Genomic DNA, 23,124 nt, shown 5'->3' with positions numbered 1-23,124 from the left:
CCTCCCAGCACTTGCTGACAGGCCCACACTGCCACGCACAGCTTTCTTTAGAGGTGCTGGGGATCCGCACAGCTTGAACTTTACCAACTGAGCCACCTCCCCAGCTGGCCCTGCCCCATCAGTTTTACAATGGATGTACTGAACTTCTTCAGGGCGGAGATCTCCCATGCACCTTTGTGCTCCTGTCTTGGCAACTTTGCACTCATCCTTCTGTCCTTACTGGCACCTAAGTCACAGACAGGAGAGCAACAAGGTGCTCTGAGATCTGCTTCCCTCTCACGCCATGTGTAGGGGAAAAAAATTAAATTAAAACTATATGTATATATATTCATATTCTTCTGGCTTTGCTGAAAAACGGGGTAAAAATGAGGTAGTAAAGGAGCTGGGGGCCTGGGAAGGTTTTTTTTCTGCCCTATCGCCATGTACAACCCTTGACACCTGTTACATTATCAATGAAGTAATTAGAATTTGACATGAAAGTCTTAAGAGTGTAAAACCGAGGACAATTACACATCTCTGGGTTTGCAGCCCAGTGGCGATTTCTGGAAGGTTCTGGCACTCACTGAGGTGATCCCACTTCAAGCACCACGTACCAAAAGCCTGACTTGATTCCATAGCCTAGAGGCAGATGGCCCGCATCTGCTCCTCTGCGCACTGAGAAGGTGGCTAGCAGCAGCTGTTGGGGGAGGGGGGGCGGTTGCTAAATCCACCGCGGGTCCCGACCCTCACCCTGCAGATGACCTCACAACCCTAAACCGAGCGGAGTCCAGATAAGAGCGGAAGCGCGCCTCCAATGGTTTGGGCGCCTGGGTGAGCGGTGCGCTGGGGAGGAGCGCCTGAGTCCCGGGCTCTCAGCCCCACGCAGCAGCGCGTAACAGGACACGTCAGTGACCCAAGTGGACGAGCGGCACATGACAGCGACAGCGACAGCGACAGTCCCTCCTGAGCGCGACACGGCGTCCTGCGCGCTGGGCTGGTGAAAAAAGAGCTGCGGGAAAACCCGAGGCCCTGCGCGCATCTGCACGCGCCCTGCGCCCTGCGCCCTGCGCCCTGCGCCCTGCACCCTGAGCCCTGCGCGGGGGAAACCCGGGGTCAAGGCCACTGGCAGCTCTCCGGTCAGGATTAGCGCTGCCCAGGTAGAGACTGGGACTCACATTTGCTCACGCATCTGCACCAACACATACCAAGAATGCCTGCGTCTCGCCTTGCCCGCGATAAACTAGCCCAGGCTGGGTCTCACCCAGCCTGTCATCTCAGGGCCTCAAGAAAGTTTGGCCTTGAATCATTTGCCTCCTGAAACCGGGTATGTCAAGTGCTGCCACCTTGCAGAAATGACAGAAATGAGATGAGGTTTGGGCAAAATTAACCCTGTTTCATCCCCTCCCCCGCCCCGCCCCAGTGTCCCTCTTCTGCTGCTGCTCTTGTTACACTTCTGCTTTTGACTGGCTCCGTTTGAACCTCCGTGAAACCAGTGGCCAACCGGACTTGCCAGGCACAATTAAAGCTAAAATAACGTTGATATGTCCTGAGCTTCCTTAGGGACTGGATGTCGTGCAGACTATCTGGAGAGAGACATGCTAAATACATGCCAGCAGGTTTATTTGGGAACCCAGCTAACGTAGCGAGTACACGTTTCTCCACAACACTACCCTCCTTAGACAAGGTCTCGCTATGCAACTAGGGCTAGCCTGCAACTCACTATGTAGCCCAGGCTGGTCCCAAACTCAAGATCCTCATGTCTGGGCCTCCTGTCCATTTGCCAACCACATTCGCATATTTCATTTAATCCCTCAACCAAAGTATTTTGAAGTTATTTCTATTTCATCATATTGAAACAAATGAAGGCTCAGAAAACTCACTATGGCTCACTTGCTTTAAGGTGACTTCCAATAAAGTGGTTTTTTGCTGACCTCTCCAAAGTTCGTTAAGGTAATCATTCAAGTCCCCAAGAGCCTCTGCCACACACACCCGGCCCTGCTGATTCTTCTCCATAAAGCAAAATGTGGTGCGCGCACACACACACACACAGACACCTCCTTTGTCTTTCCCTCAACATGACATGTCTCAGCATATACAAACACCCCAGGATTTCTGTTTTCCCTGTTCCCAGCTACTGCCACACTCACTTTTTTAATACCTTGACCACCTCTAGTTTGTAACTCACACCTACAGGACCTGTTCCCCTTTGCTTTCCGGGTGAAACAAAGGCACCGAAGCCACAGGTCACCGAGGTATGGGACATATCGATTGGCTCCCCATCGATATTCAGCCTCTGTTAAAAAGGTTAGACTTCGCCTCTTGGCTGCTCCTCCTCCTACAATGTATAACCAGGCAGAGCTGAGGACCCACAGGCAGGAGTTGGTCATCCACACTCAGTACAGGAGCTGGGACTCGGAGGAGGACTCCAGCACACACAATGACAGAAGATAAGGTAAAGCAACCTTGGGGGCTGGTGGCATCTGCCTGCCTTTGAGGAAGTGAGTAGTGTGGAGTCTGTTTCAGCAGTGAGTTTGTAAAGCTTTTGGAGACGTTGGGTGTGATCACCACAGAATAAACTCTCTTCTCTTTATTTGGCCAATTAATAATTCATTTGGCTGTTAAGAAAAAGCTGTTTCTTTTCCAGTAATCAGAGTTTTTAGGGTACTCACTGTTTTCTGACAAGTCTGCATTGCTTTTTTTTTTTTTTTTTTTTTTTTTGCAAGGGGCTTGTGTAACCGTATTACTGATGGAATGTGCTCCTGCACCCAAAGGGCACGTTCACCTGAATCTGATTGTGAAAACCAACCTGGGATCTCCAGAAATGCCCCTGTGTGAAAGACGAGAGAGGAAAACAGGACTTCTCTAGACTAAAAGAGACAAAGAACTGACAATATGTTTAAAGTGACCTTAGACCATGGAGGAAAGAAGAAAAGAGCTTATAATAATGTGGGAAAGTTGGGAAATTTTGACTGTGGGCTGAATCTTAGTTAATATTAATATATCAGCATTGCATTCTTGGGATAGTAGTCAATTATCTAGAAAGATGTCTTTGTTCTTGAATAATCCATGCTGTACTTAGGAATGGGGAGACATAAGTATCTTTAGTCAGAATGACGCACTAAGTAAATGACAACTATTGGTGAATATAGATGTGGTTGTGGATTGTCCATGCATCATTATTTCAATTTCTTTGTAGTTCAGATCCCTTTCAAAAATAAAATGTTCAAAATAATATTTCAGTATTATTCCCTTATACATTTCCCCCAACCAAATTCACCCTCCTCCCCTGCTGTGCAATAATACAAGTTGATAAATCTGCACCCTGTAGGATTAGGATCCTATGTTTGGGCCTGGCGGGAGTACTTTAAGTACTTTTGTAGGAGCAGGTGGCATGGTTTGCAGCCTATGCGATGGAATCAGCCTGACTAGAATGTCAGTTCAAATGGTATCTCTTACCTGCTTAAGACCTGGGTTAAGTTATTCAACTGAACTCTGGGTCTTCTATATTATGACAAAATTAGGACATATTGTGGTGCAATATGTGATATTCACTGTCCTAGTCACATCATATATAAAGTAATTAAAGGATAATATGAGCGAGGTTTAGATGGCAGGCTTTTGAATGTGAACAGTTAAGCACTCACATAACCTTATTCAAAGAACAATCAGCATAGCCAGAGTTTATGGGGACTGTACCCTATGATAAAGAGAAGTGTTAACACTTAAAATGTAGCATGCAGGTGAACGTCAGTAGGTAACTATATGGACAGGATATAGATTTGGCACATATGGTGACAGTAGCATTCAAATAACTAAAATTTGGAGGATGCTGCCAAAACAAAGGCGACGTACCTGACAGAGCTGTCTCGGAGATTTTTAAGCTTCATTTGAAACTGTAACAAGCTCCCTTAGGGCCATGGAGATAAGGTGAGGGAAAGTTCTTTAAGAACCAAGGAACTGTCTAACAATGGAACATGGAAAGTCTGAAATCCCATATAAACAGAAAGGTTTTTCAGCTTTGTAAATCCACCCAAAGTGTGGAGGGATAATCAGGGGACTGTGGCTCAACAGATATAGGCTGTCACTCTAGACATGCCCATAATGTGCCCAGAAGTCAGACAAGTGACTTCAAGTGAGAAATGGAGGAGTCAGACAAGCGCCCACTGCTTTGTGAGCTCCCTTGCAGTCTGAAATTTCTGTGGCAAGAGAAGTCCCTGGGTACAAGGTCACCTTTGCCTTTGCATGAAATTTAGAGAAAAATGCATATTTTTCCCTACCTAGTCAACCAATAGTTGCTAGAAAATCTGCTCTCTTATTTGGTGAAAGGTTATGGACATCACCTCACAGTCCCCAATGAGGATATCTCCCAGACTTGCTGTGTAGTATTAGGCATTCCCTTATTCATTGCTGAGCATGGTTTCCAGAGTGGCGAGGATAATCTTACATACTCTGCATTATTGTGAATATTTCTTGTGAAATTTGATTGGATGTCACCAGAGATGGCTCATCAGCTAATGGCACTTTCTTAAAAAGTTGGTGGATGGTTGGTTATTTGACAAGAGGGATTAATGAGATGAGCATACGACTGAAGAGGCATTTGCTCTACAGCCCTCTTACTGCTCAAGGGAAAAACATATTATTTCCCTTGCTTGGATTTTAAATATTTTATTTATTTATTTATTTATTTATTTATTTATTTATTTGAGAGAGAGAGAATGGGTGCACACGGACCTCCAGACACTGCAAACAAACTCCACATGTTTGCTCCACCTTGTGCGTCTTGCATATGTGGTTATTGGGAAATCAAACTTGGGTCCTTAAGCTTTGCAGGCAAGTGCCTTAACCACTATATCATTTCTCCAGCCCTCATGCAGGTCTTTTTCTAAATTATTTTTATTTGAGTCATAGAGAGAAAGAGGAGAGAGAATGGGCACGTCTGAGCTCTAGCCACTGCAAATGAACTCCAGACACATGTGCCACTTTGTGCATCTGGCTTATGTGGGACCTGGAGAATTGAACCTGGGTCCTAAGGCTTCACGGGCATGCACCTTAACCACTAATCCATTCAGTTTTTATCATGCTCTTATCCATTAGCTTTTGTCAGAACAATTTTATAGGCAAAGAAACTGGAGCCTAGGCACAGTAGGAGTCCCCTAAGCCCTTGTCTGAGTTTTCTGACTTCTACATGTACTTGTTTGTTTCTTTCCCATTAAGTGTCATCTGTCTTTGGAATCACAAAATCAACATCATATTTTGTTTCATGTTAAGATTCAGCTAATTGCCTACTCCATCCTTCCATGTTTATCTTGAGCATATTTTAAATTAGACATGGGAGCTGGTTTCTCTAACCAAATATCATTAAACCCAAGGGTTGGAGATATGGCTCAGTCAGGAAAGTGCTTGTTGTGCAAGCATGAGGATCTGCATTTGGTTCCCCAGGATGCACATAAAAGCCAGGAACAGAATGTTGTTCCTGTAATCCCAGCATTAGGGATGCAGACAGAAAGATCCCTGCATCTTGCCGGCTAGTCTAGCCAAATCCAAGAGCTCCAGGTTCAGTGAGAGATCCTGTCTCAAAAAGTTATGTGGGCTTCATTTGCAGTGGCTGGAAGCTCTGGTGTGCCCATTCTCTCTCCCTCTTTCTCTCCCTCTCCCTCTCCCTCTCCCCCTCTCTCCCCCCCCCTCAAATAAATAAATAAAAATAAAATATTTAAAAAGTAAGGTGGGGTGTCTAGGGAGATAACTCAGTCGACAAAAGCACTTGCTGCATAAGGATAAGGACCTGAAGTCCATCCCACCAATACCCACATAAAAAGCCAGGCATGGGGGCTAGAGAGATAGCTTAGCAGTTAAGATGCATGCCCGCAAAGCCTAAGGACCCAGGTTCAATTCTCTACATCCCACATAAGCCAGAAGCACATGGTGGTGCATGTGTCTGGAGTTTGTTCGCAGTGGCTGGAGGCCCTGACACGCCCATTCTCTGTCTCTCTCTCTCTCTCCCCTCTCTCTGTCTCTAATAAATAAATAAAATAAATCTTAAAAAATTTTTTTTAAGCCAGGCATGAGCTGGAGAGATAGCTTAGTGGTTAAGGCACTTGCCTGCAAAACCAAAGAACTCAGGTTCAACTCCCCTGGGCCCATGTAAGCCATATGTACAAGGTGGTACATGCATCTGGAGCTCGAGGCAGCTGAGATTGCCTTCAACTGACAGCCAGGAGGACCACACAGTGCTCATCCTACAACTGGGAAAAAATGAATTCTACTGTTAAAGAAAAATTTTTTCTATAGTCTCCAAAAGAGAACACAGCCTGCTAACACCTTGATTTCAGTCTGCAGAGAATTACACTGGACTTCTGACCTGCAGAATCATAAGATACATCAGCTTGCATTGTGTAAAGCACTGAGTTGGCATAACATGTTTCGGCATTAACAGAAAACCAGTGCCAGGAATAAAGGACAGCATCCACACAAGCAGGCTCCAGGGCATGCAATAAGCATGCTCAGTGTCAAGCTCTGAAGTTGTGTTTTACTGCACCTCACATCAGATCCTCCAGACTGTTATGATGTAGACCAAAAGGGGAGTAAGTAGGTGAGAATGCTCCCAAGGCACCAAGTCCTACAAACCAGGTGAAGTTCCTACCCTTGGAAACAGCTTGAGGGGGAAAGTATTTGAAAAGAAACCATCCATCCAGTAAACAGAATCCCCTCTTAGCTTTGGCCATTTAAACCAATGAGTATTAGATGTCTAGTTATAGAGAATACTTTAAAGTCTCAATCCTGAGAATTATATACCATGTACCTGTGTGTACACATACATTTTATACATAATGTGTTTATGTATTCATATTATTCATATATTCATATATTCTTTATTTCTAGATACTTATCTAGTATATATTATCTAACACATGTGAGTGCATATGTTCTTTGGGACTATGTATGTACATGTAAATATATATTCTACATATAGGTATATAAATACTAATGTATATATTTTATGCAAATAATATCTTTTAGGACTCAGCCTCCAGATCCCCTCTTCACACAAAGAATCTCTGCCTTTTTACTTTTGCTTGAATAAACTTCACTCTGCTTGACTTCCAAAATCACAATAATATATGTAGTGTCTTTTGCATCAACTTTGAGGTCTTTTTTTCAGGGAAAAAAGTTCCTGAAAGCTTTCTTTCCTGCATAAAAGCCACTTAAAATTGGTGAAAAGAAAGTAAGTTTCATAAGCCTGCAGGTTCTACAAGGCCACCAGAGGCTCCAGCCTAGTAGAAGGTCTTAGATGGCCCCCAGATGTAGTGAGCCACCCAGAGCAGAGCCTGGTTTTACAGCCACGAGCCTGAAGGACTTCCAGGGTCCTCAGGATGGTTCTGGGATGATACTTTATTGATGATGGCACTGAAATTTCTAGCCTCAAGCTCTACTGGGGCACCAGGGCCCTAGTTAATTAGTTACTCATGCAGTAGTGCAGTGATTTACAGCCTCACAATGCAGACAGAAACCCAGAGCTCCTTTTGGGGAAGTGGCTTGAGTTACATATTCTTGAAGTACAAGTGTGGAAATTAAATCTATGATGATATGACTCATTCATGCATGCAAAAAAAATGCCGGCCTATTATATTCATTTTAAATTTTATATTATATAGCTATGCATGAAATATTTTCCCTATAAAATATCAAATGACATAAATTTTAAAATGTTCCTTTTTCCCCTTTCTCCAACCTCACATTTCTTCTCAGTGGTCATTATCTTGTTATTTATTCTTCAAAGAAACAATCTCTGAGCTAAATTATGCACAAGTCAAATAATATTCATGTTTAATCCTTCTAAAAAATATTAATAGAGCTGAGTGTGGTAGCACACACTTTTAATCCCAGCACTTGAGAGGCAGAGACAGGAGGATTGCTGGGAATTTGAGGCCAGCCTGGGACTACACAGTGAGTTCCTGGTCAGTCAGGACTAGAGTGAGATATTTCTTTAAATACATACATACATATATATATATATATATATATATATATATATATATATATACATATATATATATCCCATTATATATATTATATATATATCCCATTATATATATTATATGATATATATATAATGGGATGAGGCTTTAGCTGAGTGGTAGAACTCTTCTCTAGCATGTGAAAGACCCTGGGTTCGATCCTTAGCATGAGATAAGTAAATGAGGTTAACCAACTTCCTTTACCAGATATATGTCAGCATGTATGCTCAGAATATTCTTTTTAACTGCTGTATAGCATGTTGTATATGTGTGATGTATCCAGATATCTTTGGCCATTCCCATTGAATAGAATTCAGAGTCTTTCAATAATGTTGCTATCACTCACACACTCGCACTTCTCTATTGAATATCCTTATATATGAATCTGTATATATAATACAGTTTCAATAAGATCACTAGACAAGCAAATTTGAATTGCTCAGCAGTCTTTTTATAGTTGCATCCACTTGGAGAGAAAATAATATAGCTCAGCCTTTAACTCTGCACTCAATAGATTCATAAGCTGAACAGTATCCTTACCTGGATAGTGATGTAGATCATGAATAATACTGGCTGATGTCTCCTATATGGTGTTGGGGTGTTTTGTACCATGGAAATGTCCAGAGAACTCCTGTGTCTTTGTTGCTGTAGCATGACTTTTCCTGATGATATATGTGGTGTACCTTGGCAGTTTCTTTCCATCAATGGCCAAATAGATTTGGATACATCACATATATACAACATATATGCTGACATATTTAAGTGGTAAAGGAAGTTGGTAAACTTATTTATTTATCTCATGCTAAGGATCGAACCCAGGGTCTTTCACATGCTAGAGAAGAGTTCTACCAATCATGGGGAGCCTGAGAGAAACCCATGCTGTAGCCTGAAGGGAGGTTGGGTAAGAAGTGGCCTGATGTGTCCCAGCTCTGTGTTTTATCCCCCAGATCACTGGAACTTTGGCTTTCACTGTCTTCACTGCCGTGCTAGGTTCCTTCCAGTTTGGATATGACATTGGTGTCATCAATGCACCTCAAGAGGCAAGTAAAGCACGTGGAGTTGTGCTGGGGACATGCTTTGTTTGTTCTGTCTGCCCCGAGTATCACAGGTTCCTTACTCTCAGAGATAAAGTGTGTCCACGTGGGGAACATGGGGTAATTCTGGCTGGCCAAGTACAATGTGCATGGTTGTGGAGCTGATAACTTGGACTTGACCTCCTGGTTTACAACACTCTCAGAAAGCAAGCGCAGTGAATTCTTGATCTCTGACTCTGCTGCTCCTGAACTCAGAGGAAACTCTAACTAGAGACAGGAGCTGGTTGCATCATTCAGTCAGAGCAGTCGCTCATGTGTGAGTGAAAAAATACCAGGGAATAAGGGAGGACAGTAGAAGGAAATATTTCATTCTGTGTACATCTACTAGGCACTTCTTGTCTGTGCTGGGCCCTGACTCTCCTCAACTACATTAGTTACCATGCCCTGATTCCTGTCTCCCATAGTCGATTCAGCATAAAATAACACAATATTTTAGAGCTTCAGCCAAGAGGTCTAACAGTTTGCATTTCTCTATAATGATTATTTGCATGGTACTACAAAGAAATACAGCAGAAGCCAGGCATGGTGGTGCATGTCTTTAATCCCAGCACTCAGGAGGCAGAGGTAGGAAGATCACCATGAGTTCAAGGCCACCCTGAGACCACATAATGAATTCTAGGTCAGCATGGGCTACAGCGAAACCCTAACTCAAAATTCCAACGAAAAAAAAAGAAAAGAAAAATACAGCAGATAATTTCTACAAATTTTTTTTTTTTTTTTTAGTATGCTTACTCTGTTAGGCAGTGCATATTCAGAAGAGAAATTGTGTTCTTTCCAGATCCTACCTCTGGTTAGTGAGGAAAGTTGGGCTTCATGCTCATGTACTCCAAACTAGACTGAGGAGATCCCCAAGGTCACGATGTAACTTGTAGCCACTTCCTAGCGTATGTGTCAAGCACAGTGGTGTGAATGGTGGGAGGGTCAGGGAGAAACACACAGAGACCTGGGAAAGACCTGGCATAAGGTAAAGAGACAACCATGTGTCGGGTGCCTTCCATTCTGTCTGCTTTCTCAGATTCTGCAGAGTGTGAAGGTGTGCTGGGCACCATCCATTATGTGAAAAGCAGTGTCCTTGAGCTTAAATATATGCTCCCACTGGGTGCCCATCATCATGAGTGTGGCGGGTCTCCCTCTGGGTACCAGGGAATAATGCTGGGGATCAAGAGACCAAGGTTGTAGACTTCCTGTGGGTGATGACAGTGTGCAAATTTAGCAGGATTCCTCTGACATTCAGATTGGCGTTGCCATGACTTAGGAGTTCATAGAACTCCTGCTGTTTTTGTAGAAGACCTTTTCATTCCCTTACTTGGGCCACCCTGGCCAGTCAGAGAGAAAACCAGCATGGAATCTCTGCCCATTCCATCCAGAGCTTAAACCAGCGACTCCTACTGGTGTCCAGCTACATGTCCCCTCTGCAGCCCCTCTGTGTGAAAGAGCTGCCTAAGCATCATTATATAGGAATGGCCATTAAGGATTTTAGTTTTTCTTAGTTGGATGACATTTTGAAGTATGTTCAAGTATTTTTAAATCAGTTTTTCATGAGCATGAAAATTACAAGTGCCTATTGTTAAAAAAAAATAAGTAAGAAAAAGATCACCCATAATTATTCAATGCCATAAACTGCTAAGAATATTTTGTATATATCCTTCTAGCATGTTTTTCTGTGCATGGTATCCTTATAAGGCAGCCATCCAACGAGACAAATGTCTCTGTCAGACCTTTTATAAGGGGATGTCAAATCTCTCTGCCATTCTGCTGGCTTCACCTATAAATAGGATTTTATCCATAAGTGGTAAGAGAGTGGCTGCTACCAATGTCTCCATCAAAGAGGGCTCCGGGTTCACTAACCAGAGAAGTGACCACATGATCACTGAGATGAATGGAGTGAAGGAAGAAGAGCTGAGGAAGTGCTTCTGCTTGCTTGTACTTTGGCGGTATACTGGCCACTTCAAAAACTACAATTCTATGAAGCTTCATTTACCCGTACCTTCTGTGTTACATGGTACCTAAAGGGGACCCATAGGAGACATCTTCATACCTTGAGTCTACTAAGTTGTTTGGATTTTTGGATTTAATCATCTATACATTTGATTTTCTTGAACTCTATAGCTAAATTTATAGATGACTACATGGCTATAACACCAGTCTTTGAATTTTTATATAGTTAGGGCTGAAGACATGACTTAGTAGTTAAAGGTACTTGCTTGAATTTTATGTAGTTTGTGTGTTTGTGTGTGTGTGTGTGTGTGTGTATTATTGGAGATTGAGCCCATTGCCTCACACATTCTAAGAAAGGTCTCTATTACTGAGCTATAACACCAGCCTGAACTTTGTCTTTCTAACTTCAGGTTTTTGTTTGGTTGGCTGGTTTTTAGTTTTTTGAGGTAGGGTCTCACTCTAGCTCAGGATCCTGGAATCCACTGTGTAGTCTCAGGGTGGCCTTGAACTCACAGCGATCCTCCTACCTCTACTTCCCAAGTGCTGGTATTAAAGGCGTGCATCACCACACCTGGCTCTAACTTCAGTTTTCACTCATATCTTTGCCAGTTTATCTTTAAAAACTTTCATGCTCCTATTAAAATATTTCTGTGATTTTAAATTCTGCTTTGGAGAAGCAGCTTTGGCATAAAATGTGTCTTCTCTACCTGAAGAAAATTTCAGCCTAATAGTTGTCAACACTGAACGCTTGAAAAGTTTTACCTCAAAATCCAGATTTTTGGTCTCCACTAAAAAAAAAAAAAAATACATAAAATGTGTAACATGAAGTAAATTGCCATTATAGCTTCTTCCTTTGGTAGGACATATACTACATTCCACAAAAAACTAACCAGTGCTGATTTTCCCTCTAGTAGAGGATTTATGTCAGCGTACTGTCCTGAGATATTCCACACCTCCACCACTCCTCTATTTCTGCTTAGTGCCTATTGGCTGAGTTTGTCACCCATTTTATAGAGTACAGTCAGCTATAAATAAATATATCCATATCTATGTGTTTACAGTGCATATAACTGAGATGGACCTGCAAACATTTTAAAGGAAAATCAAACAAATATATATGTAGAATTTTGAAATATTGGATTTCCTTTTATTTCCTCAGATAATAATATCCCACTATAGACATATTTTGGGTATCCCACTGGAGGACCGGAGGGCTACTCATGACTTTGTTGTCAACAGCACAGATGCACTGCCCACATTCACACCACCAGTCCTGGACACAACAGCAGCCCTTTGGGCTGAGGAAGAAGCTGTGGCATCTTCTCACATGGTCACCATGTTCTGGTCCCTGTCCGTGTCCAGCTTTGCAGTGGGTGGAATGGTCGCCTCATTCTTTGGAGGGTGGCTAGGGGACAAGCTTGGAAGGTAAGCAAATTTCATAAATAAACGTAACCACATAATTTTAATATTTTGGTATTGTTAGAAAGTGTATAGAGAGATAACATCTTTTTTCCAGGAAAATGTTTGTTATTCCTTGTTTGGGGGAATTTTTTATGCTACTGAGAATTGAGCCTGGTGCCTCATGCATGCCAGACAAGTACTCTACCACCCAGCTGTATCTCCAACCCATTCCTCCGCTTTGAGATAATGTCGCATTTAGTACAGACTGACCTCAGACTCACCCACTACATAGGTAGGTCTGGCCTTGAACTCCTGATTTTCTTCCTTCCACCTCTCAAGTGCTAGGATTTTAGCATGCACCATGAGGCCCGGCTCTCTGGGAACAGTTGTTTTTTAAACTCGTGATCCTATGAGATGGGTTAATGTTAGACCAAATCAATACAAAATGTTGTTGTAATAACCTATTACATTCTAGTTAATTGTGGCGTTTACAGGAAAAAAAGATAATTTGGTATGCATTTCAAAATGATCACTTTGTAAGGTTGAGAATATATTAGGAAACTACTGCACACAGGGTTAATTTGGAGAGTCTAGATGGGAATGTTTCAAGCTGGAAAGTCAAGTTGCTTCACCCAATTATACCATTCCTCAAACATACAGTTTTCATTTTTAAATTAGAATTGGGCATTTGTATCAGTCAAATCATAAGGTCAAGTTAATAGCCCCAACTCCCAAGAGCTCCATGTACTTGGCATGGGGTTTCCAGCCGCTACTATTGCTACTACTGCTCTCCCAGAGCCCCAACCAGAGATGAAGCAAGATGAGGTATGTCTCAGCCCCATGGTCAGTACATGCTCTGGACATCAGTGGGACTCTTTGCCTTCTAATTCACTCAGTCACATCACAAAGAATAGCAGTGTGTGTGTATGTGTGTGTGTGTGTGTGTGTGTGTGTGTGTGTGTGTGTCCAGGATCACACATGCCACAGCACATGTGTGGAAACAGAGGACAGCTATCAGATCAATTTTTGTCTTCCTCTCTCTCTTTTCTCTTTCTCTTCTTCTTCCTCTTCTTCCTCCTCTTCCTCCTCCTCCTCCTCATTCTTCTTTTCCCTCCCTCCCTCCCTCCCTCCCTCCCTCCCTCTCTCTCTCTCTCTCTCTCTCCCTCTTTCTCTCCCACTAACTGATCACTTGCCTCCAGCTCCCAAGTTCCTAGGAATCTCTCCTGTCTCTGCTTCTCATCTCACTGGGATTACAGAAGTCTACCACAACTTCCAGTCTCTCACATAAGGTCTGAGGATTGAACTTGGGTACTCAAGCTTGAGCAGCATGTATTTTTCCACTGAGCCTTATCCCTAACCACATACATTTCTTTCTTTAATATATTTTTAAATTTTTATTTATTTACTTATTTTATGGATGCAGAGGAGTTGCCTGTATTCCACTTTATTTGAGACAGGGCCTCAAGCCACTGCAAATGAGTCTGACTGGCAAGTAGCTTTTAATGTGGACACTGGGGTATCAAACCTAGGCTGGCAAGCTTTGCAACCATACATCCTTAACCTCTGAGCCACCACCCCACCTCCTACACTATTATTTCTTTAGATTTACTTACTGTTTTTGAGACAAATTTTGTTCATTATTTACCTTTTTGCATACCAGATATGAAAAATTTAGGGAATGCAAAACTTTTAAATGAGTAATAATATACTAACCAGCTTAATAATTCTGCATTAAAATTCATTTTGTTTCCCAACTCCTACTACAAACTATAGCTTTAGGCTCACTAGTTATTAAAATTCTGATAATTTCCTCCTCTAATGTTGAAATTTTATATAATTATGAGACTATAAAGAGTTTTCTTAATCTAAATTTCATTACTCTATTTAAGAAAGAATTTCCTTTATGATAAAACAAAATGATCAGTTTCTTACATTTTTATGAAATTACTGGTATTGGTTGAACTTTAAATCAGATGATGGCTCAGTCAGTAAAGACTTGCCTCACAAGCATGGGGACCTAAGTTTGTCCCTAGTAGCCAATAAAATGCTAGGATGGTATAATATGTCTGTAATCCCAGTGCAGAGGAGGCAGACACAAGAAGGTTCCTGGAGTTGACTGGCCAGCCAGTCTGACCTAACTAATGATCTCCAAGTCAATAACAGATCTTGTCTCAAAGGGACGTGTATGGCATTCCTAAGCATGATCCCCAAGGTTGTCCTCTTGCCTCCCTATGCACACATGTGTACATGCTGCCACACACATGGCCATAGACACACATGCATAGTTTTTTGGTTTTTTTTTGTAATCAGAACATATAAAAGCTAGCATTAGTAAGCTGACTTCCATCATTTAAAAAAAAAGTGCTGGGCCAGGCATGGCAGCTCATGCTTTTAATCCCATCACTTGGGAGGCAAAGGTAGGAGGATCACTATGAGTTTGAGGCCACCCTGAGACTACATAGTGAATCCAGGTCAGCCTGAGCTAGAGCCAGACCCTACCTCAAAAAAACAAAAGAGAAAATAAAGATAAAGATCATTTCAGTCTGTACCAAATTGTTTAATCAGCAAATGAAGAATTGACTATGACTATTTCTAAAGTAAATCAAATTAAAATTTAAAATTTAAATGTGAGCATATCAGTCTTTTTTAGCTGTGATCTTCCAACCCTAAAGAAAAAAAAAAAAACTTAAGCCATTTTTACTGATTTAGAGATGAGACTCCAACAGGTCTAATGACTTATCCTGAAACATTCACTGAGTATTCTAGGAATAGAACCTTATCACCTGAAGGCTTTGAACCCAAAGTCAACAATGGTCACACCCCAGAACAATGTGAAATGGCCATTATTTAAGTGGTCTATTACAAAGTGAGTCTTCTTCCAGATATTAATATAAATTATCTCCCTTGAAAAATAGACATAAAACTCATCGTTTAAACTTAAAACCAAGATAAAGCAGTTCACTGTCTCTCCTAAAATGATTCTTTTCTAAGGAGAGTTACCAGGAAGTAACATAATTATTGGTAAGATCATTTCTACACTAGTTAAAAGTAAGCAAATAAAAATGTGTTCCATTGTTTTTTTAAGTCTTTCCTTGAAATTGTACAACAGTCAATAGAAATCTACGACCACCATTTTCCTAATAGAATAGACTTATAGCTGGCTGGTAACAAATGCTTTCCTAAAACTATTCGATTTGCATGTCCTCTGTCCTTACAAAGAGAAAAGGTATTTCCTAGTAGTCAGACCACAGAAACACTTGTCTTTCTGCACTGTAGCTCTGGGGCAGCACTTAATCATCATTTTCCTATCTTTAGGTAGTTAATAATTTCCTTACATCAGATTCCTCTTGCTACTATAATGAATCACCACCAATTGGGTGACTTACACAGCACAAATTATTTTTCTTGATGTTTTGGAGATCAGAAGTCCAATGGCAGTTTCACTTCACTGAATGTGAAGAGCTCACAAGATGTGAATAGGGCTGGTTCTTTCTGGAAACTGGGAAGGGAAAATTCTTTCCTTGTCCTTTCCACTTTTCACTTGCCAATGTCCATGGTTTGTGTCCCCTTCCCCCATCTTTGAAGCACATCACTCTAGTCTCTACTTCCAGAGACTACTTCTAGTCTTGAATACTTCTGTCATTGTCTCTCTGTCTCCTCACCCACCTTCCTTCTTTTATGATGACACTGTGATTTCATCATTGGGTTTACCAAGATAATCAAAGACACTCTAAAATCTTTAACTCGGGTTGGAGAGATGGCTTAGCAGTTAAGGTGCATGCCTGCAAAGCAAAGGACATTGGTTTGATTCTCCAGGACCAACATAAGCCAGATGCGCAAGGTGGACATGCATCTAGGGTTCATTTGCAGTGGCTAGAGGCCCTGGAGCACCCATTCTCCTCTTCTCTCTCCCTATTTTTTTCTCTCTCAAATAAAAAAATAAACACTTTAAAAACCTTTAATTCAGTCACATTTTTAAAATATTTAAAATGTTTTATTTATTTATTGGCAAGTACAGAGATAGAGAGAGAGAGACATAGAGAGAGAGTATGGTTGGGGTGGTTTGAATAGAATAGATGGCCCCCAATATATTCAGTTGTTTATTTGTTGGTAGTTTGCATTGTGCAGCCATCTGGCTGGAGGCAATGTCACTGGGTGGATCTTTGGGTGTGGTGGTGGGTTTCAGATTTCAATCTAAAGATATGCAAAGTGCACCTAGCTGGAGTTACTAAAGTGTGCTGTGACTTTTGACCTTGAGGCTTGTGCTTCTCTCTCTCCACTTGGTCCTGTGAAGGCAGGCCAGCTTCTTCTGCCATTTATGGAACTACTCCTGGGTCTGTAAGCTTCAATAAATATCCCCTTACTCCATTACTGTGCTTTGTCTGGAAGTTCATCTCAGCGAACCTAAATCTCTCTGCTACAGTGGTCCTGCCAGGACCTCTAGCCACTACAAACAAACTCTAGATGCATGTGCCACTTTATGTATCCAGCTTTATGTGGGTAGTAGGGAATTGAGCCCCGAGTCATTAACTTTTGCAGGCCTTAACCGCTGGGTCGTCTTTCCAGCCCTGCAAAAATACTTTTTGTTGGGTGTGGTAACACTTGTAAAGTCTAAGAAGTGAGACCTGAACTCATGGGGGACATCATTCTGCCTACCACAGGGCTGTTAAACAATCATTATGGTAAGATAGTATTTAGTGTTATGTTCCAGAAAAAGAAAACATGCTTGGTGTTTAAGTTATTTGCTTAGAAAAACCCTGTCCATCCCAGCAGAGTTTGAAACAGTGAACTAGAATATAGCAACATACTTACATGTCACTGTGGCATAAACATTTCCATACCTGTCCACTGAGATTCATTTACTGACCTTTTTATTCCTGGCTTACCTTTGTAAAAAGCCTTTGAATATTTTTCATTTGATTACTTTTGAAAGTGATATTTAGATTGCTATGGTCAGTTTTTATTTATGTATTTGAGAAAGAGAGAAAGAGGTGGACAGAGAGAGAGAAAATGGGCACGCCAGGGCCTCAAGCCACTGCAACCGTACTCCAGATGCATACACCACCTTGTGCATCTGACTTTATGTGGGTACTGGGGACTCAAACCCTGGTTGCTAGGCTCAGCAGGCAAGTGCCTGAACCACTGAGCCATCTCTCCAACCCCATATGGTTAGTTTTTAAAATACATTTTACAATTTCTGGTTATGGTGCCTCACACCTATAAACTCAGCATGTAGGAGGCTGAAACGTAAGCATTGGCATGACTTTAAGGCCAGTGTCAGGCCAGCCTGGGCTAGAGAATGAGACCATGACTCAAGAAAATCATATTTTACATTAGTTGATGTTAATTCACAGATTCTGAAACATGCTGGTTTGATGTTTAAAAAGGATAATTATGATTATGACAAACTATTAAAAGTATGTTTTGACTTAATCAAATAATGTTTCCAAAAGGAAATTTTACTTTCAAAGTTCCTCCTTCTATCTATATCAACTAACATTTTTTACTACTGAAAGAAAACAATGAAGAAAAAAGTTACAGATAAGAGCTACAGAAATGAATTTATTTAACACCAAAAGTTACCATTAAAAGCAAACAAGGTGGGCTAGAGAGATGCTTAGTGGTTAAGGCACTTGCCTGTGGAGCCTAAGGATCCAGGTTTGATTCCTCAGTACCCACATAAACCAGATGCACAAGATGGCACATGCATCTAGAGTCCACATGCAGTGGCTAGAGGCCCTGGCACACCCATTTTCATTTTCCCAGTCTCTCTCTCTCTCTGTCTCCCTCTCTCTCTGCAAATAAATAAGTTTTTAAAAAAATCATAGCCAGGCATGGTGGTGCATGCCTTTAATCCCAGCACTCAGGAGGCAGAGTCAGAAGGATCCCCATGAGTTCAAGGCCACCTTTAGACTACATAGTGAAATCCAGGTCAGCCTGAGCTACAATGAAATCTTACCTCAAAAAAAAAAAAAATTTTTTTTAAGCCTGGCATGGTGTCACATGCCTTTAATACTAGCACTTATGAGGCAGAGGAGTAGGATCATTGTGAGTTCAAGGCCAGTCTGGGACTACAAAGTGAGACCATACATTAAAAAAAAAAAAGACACCTTACAGAAAAATTGGTCAGCTGGGCATAGTGGCTGAAACCTGTAATTCTAGCATTTGGGAAGGCTGAGACTGGGGGGATCTTGTGAGTTGAAAGCCAGCCTGAAATATATAAGACCCTGTCTAAAAGAAACAAACAAACATAAAAAGCCAGGTGTGTTGGTGCACACCTTTAATCTCAGCACTCAGGAGGCAGAGGTAGAAGGATCACCATGAACTCAAGGTCACCCTGAGACTATATAGTGAATTCCAGGTCAGCCTGAGCTAGAGTGAAACCCTACCTCGAAAAAAAAAAAAAAGAATAAAGGAAGGAAGAAAATGTGTAGGTCAGGTCAGGTTATGAAATTTAGCTTCTTACTAATGTGTTAAACAAGTCAAAATGCACCCTTTATTCAAGGATCCTGTACTAACTCTTACAGTGAAATAAAAAATAGTTACTCAGGTAAAAATAACAATTTGGAAACAATGTTATCACATTTTGATGCTGAATTTATAATCCTTACTTTATAACGTTTCAGAATCAAAGCCCTGTTGTCAGCCAACAGTCTTTCATTAGCTGGAGCTCTCTTGATGGGGTTTTCTAAGTTCGGACCATCTCATATCCTTATAATTGCAGGAAGAAGCATATCAGGACTGTACTGTGGTAAGTGATATGACACATACATGCCATTGTCTGAAAATTACTCCACTGGCAGATGGAGAAACATGTAGATTTGTTGAACATAATGAGGTCTCACAGAAGAAAGGCACTGGAATACTGTTGGAGTCCTGCGTTGGGGAACTGGGGCAAGTAAGTGGGAAATGTGATGTTATCTTTGTTCTACTCACTCCATTAACATCATTTCTGCTTGTGTGATCTCAAAGTTCTTAAACCTGATTCTCACTTTCTTTTTCTAAGATGGGAAGAGGATAATAACATCTGCCGTATAGGTAATTGTGAGGTCAACATAGTGCCTGGCATGTCTTAAGGGTCAGAAATACTAGCTGTTATCAGCACTGTGGGGCAGAACAGTTAGAGGCAGCTCCATTCACACCCCAATCCTGCTCTGAAGGTCCACAGAGTGTCTATGTCCTTCATCTACAAGGCCTGGAGTCCTGGGGCCCACCTCCTACACCACACTCCCTCATGTTTGATTTCGGACATGGTTGTGTGGAGCAGTAAAGTGGTGATATCCACAGGGAGAAGGAACCAGACAAAAGGGAGGGTAGATATCCCTCCTGTGAACTTTATTTTTGAATACCAGGAGTCAGTACTTCTTGGAGATAGTGTTTCAAACGTTTTGAAGCAGAGGTCTGAGGGAAAGATAGGAACATTCACTAAGACAAAAGGACAAATCCTGAGTGACCTTCTGAGTGCCTGTGAATCAGTTCTGGTGGATGGAGACTGACATTTGAACCTGTTTCACAAACTGCATTTGCTCTGCAAAACATTGATATCCACAAGGAAAGGGAAGAATAGTGAGAATAGAAGAATAATGGGGATATAAAATTTGTATGTAAATTATTTCTAACACTTTCATTTGCAGAAAAGATGATAATTCCATTTGTCTCCAGCAATCAGTTGAAGCAAAAAATATCTAACTTAATTAAATTTCACTCTTAATTATTTTCAATGTTAACACACACACACACAAAAGTAAAACCAGAAAGTCAGTGTCTTTAACAAGGTGATAAGTCAACTCACTTGTGGAAGGTACTATGGATGTAGACTGAATCAATTCTGACACCATCTCTATCCGGTCTTGGACATATTAGCTAAATCTATGTCTCAGTTTTTTTCTTTTCCAAAAAGCAGGTAACAATAGTATTAAAAAGCTCTTAATCATTTTCTTTCCTCTATGTTTCTATAGCTGAGAAGCTGGGAACATAGTTCTGTGGGTAAAGTGCTTACATTATAAACCTGAAAGCCTACACTCAATCCCAACACCCATGCCAGGCTGAGTGGCGCACACTTGTTATCTCAGCACAGGGGAGAGAGGCAGAGACAGGAGGGCCCTTGGAGCCCGTGTCCAGCCACTCAAGTTTAATTGGTGAATTACAAACCAAAGAGATTCCAAACTTGTCTCAAAGGAATGTTCCTAAAGATGTCACGCAAGGCTGTCTTCTGGCCTCCACCTGCACATACACACATGTACACATGCACTCACATACACACACATGTGTACTCACAAACACACGCATACATATGTACACATTTGCACTAAAACTAGTTTAAAATACAGTGTGAAAAAGATAACATTTTTCTCAGACTTAAAAATCAAACTATATTATGGAGCAACATATAACTAACATTGCTAAGTAACTTATACTTTCCAACCATCACTTAAAATTATGACTGGCCTTATTCTTATTATTAAAGTTGCTAAATGTTATAGTAAATGTAATTTGAGTTCAAGTTCCTGTGACCTTATGCCTGAGAGCTTACCTATGTCATTATGTTCTTAAAATATAGTATTAGATATTGCAGAAAGAGAATCTATCCTTAGATAAGATAAATGGGTGGCTGTTTTCTTATTTAAGTTCAACAGGTACATGTTATAGTCTCTTATAAAATTCTGAAGAGGCATAGATGCTTTATCAAGCATGGATATATACATTTGAGATATTTAAAGCAATTTAAAGAAAAACAATTTCTCTAACCAAAAGTGAGAGTTGTATTAACATATGGGCATGAACTTTAAGAAAAGTGCTCAGGGCTGTTTGCTGAGCATAGTGTATGCACTTAACCAGACAATAGCAGCCATTACAGCCCTAGGGCTTGTGACCTCCCCCACCATAGGCTTTTGACTATGTTTTCAGTACCAGGCATGTATTTCCTCCCGGGGAATTGGGGGGAGGGCACCACTCCAATTAGTGAGTGGTTGGTTTCCTCATAACAGACATGCTACTACTGTACTTTTTGGGTCATTTGGCCTGGCTGGCCAAACTTAAGACTTGCAGTGTCCATAATTCATCACAACTGATGAATTCTCCCTTCCATAGGGCTGCATGTGGCATAGCTTTTTCCAACTTTCTGTCAGCTGGTCTACAGGGAGAAGATTTTTAGCTCAGTTCCAGCTAATTTATTGGTGACCTTGCAACCCAAGTATATGGAATCTTCAGCAATAAGGTCTTATTCTCTATTCCTTGTGGGAAACCCAGAGCCTTGGCAATGGCCTGTAATGTTTTGGGGAGTATCAGAGACCTACCTGGCCAACAACTCACTGGAAGGCATCCCAAACATGGCATGAAATTTTTCTACTAACAATCAATCTATGGCTTCTGGGTGCACCATTATCCAAACAAAGTAGGTTTCCATATGGCTTATTTATAGCATCTTAAATTTTTATTAACCCTTTGCCTGCCCTTCTTTTACTCAATCTCTTCCATTGACCTCACCTAGGTCATCGCACCCCCAGTAATCTGTTTGTCTACTTACATATATACAATACCATCTCCTTAAGTCTTTCTTCTATTCCCTTCCTAATAGCCCCTTTCTAGCTTGCTGAACTCTGCTACCAGTTTTTATTCCAACACACATACTAATCTAAACATTTGTTTAGATCCACATAGGAGAGAAAACATGTGGCATTTGGCTTTCTGGACCTGGGTTACCTCACTTAGTATAATCCTTTCCAGATCCATCCATTTCCCTGAATATTTCATTATTTCACTTTTTTTTTAAAACTGCTGAACAGAACTCCATTGCATAAATGTACCACATCTTCATTATCCATTCATCAGTTGAGGGACATCTAGCCTGGTTCCATTTCCTAGCTATTGTGAATACAGTAGCAATAAACATGGTTGATCCAGTATCTCTAAGGTAGTGAGAAGAGTCCTTAGGATATATACCTATGAGTGGTATCTATGGGCTATGTGGTCTCTTTTTAGCTGTCTCAGAAAACTCCACACTGATTTCCACAATGGCTGTATCAGTTTATATTCCCACCAACAGTGTTGAAGGGTTCCTCTTTTTCCACATCCTCCCTAGCATTTATTGTCATTTGCTTTTTTGATGATAGCCATTCTGACAGGAGTGAAAGGGAATCTCAAAGCAGTTTTAATTTGCATTTCCCTGATGACTAAAAATGTAGAATGTTTTTTAGATGTTTACAGGTCATCTATATTTCTTCTTTTGTAAACACTCTATTTAGTTCCATACACTCCCCCACTTTTTAAAATTTTTTTTTATTTTTATTTTCAAGATAGGGTCTCACGCTAGCCCAAGCTGACCTGGAATTCACTATGTAGTCAGAGGCCAGCCTTGAACTCACAGCAATCCTTCTACCACTGCCTCCCAAATGCTGGGATTAAAAGTGTATGCCACCACAACCTGCCCATGCCTGTTTTTAATTGGGTGGTTGGATTTCTTATTATTTCATTTTTTGAGATCTTTGTATGTCCTCGGTATTAATCCTCTGTCAGATAATTATAGCTGGCAAAAATTTCTCCCACTCTGTAGGTTGTATCTTTGCTCCATTTACAGTGTACTTTGCTATGGAAAAGCTTTGTAATTTCATGATGTCCTAGTGCTTTTATTTCCTGAGAAACTGAGGTTATATTCTATATATCTGGGTCCTCTATTCTGTTCTATTAATCTGCTGTTT

The 23,124-nt window shown here is 41.1% G+C and overlaps 1 protein-coding gene across 1 annotated transcript in view; it reads left to right on the top strand.

Annotated features, from left to right (window-relative positions):
* The first annotated feature begins 2,371 nt into the window (after window positions 1-2,371).
* The window catches only part of Slc2a2 (solute carrier family 2 member 2), a 37,828-nt gene continuing 17,075 nt past the window's right edge, over window positions 2,372-23,124 (top strand). The window contains exons 1-4 of the mRNA XM_004652349.2: window positions 2,372-2,431; window positions 8,942-9,034; window positions 12,186-12,451; window positions 19,054-19,178. Coding sequence (XP_004652406.2) covers window positions 2,417-2,431; window positions 8,942-9,034; window positions 12,186-12,451; window positions 19,054-19,178 — 499 coding nt within the window. The 5' untranslated portion in view covers window positions 2,372-2,416. The remainder of the gene's footprint in view (window positions 2,432-8,941; window positions 9,035-12,185; window positions 12,452-19,053; window positions 19,179-23,124) is intronic.

This window comes from Jaculus jaculus, chromosome 11 (assembly GCF_020740685.1).
Source record: "Jaculus jaculus isolate mJacJac1 chromosome 11, mJacJac1.mat.Y.cur, whole genome shotgun sequence".
Lineage (NCBI taxonomy): Eukaryota > Metazoa > Chordata > Mammalia > Rodentia > Dipodidae > Jaculus > Jaculus jaculus.
Note: the sequence above shows the minus strand (reverse complement) of the source record. Positions and strands in the feature narration are given on the sequence as shown.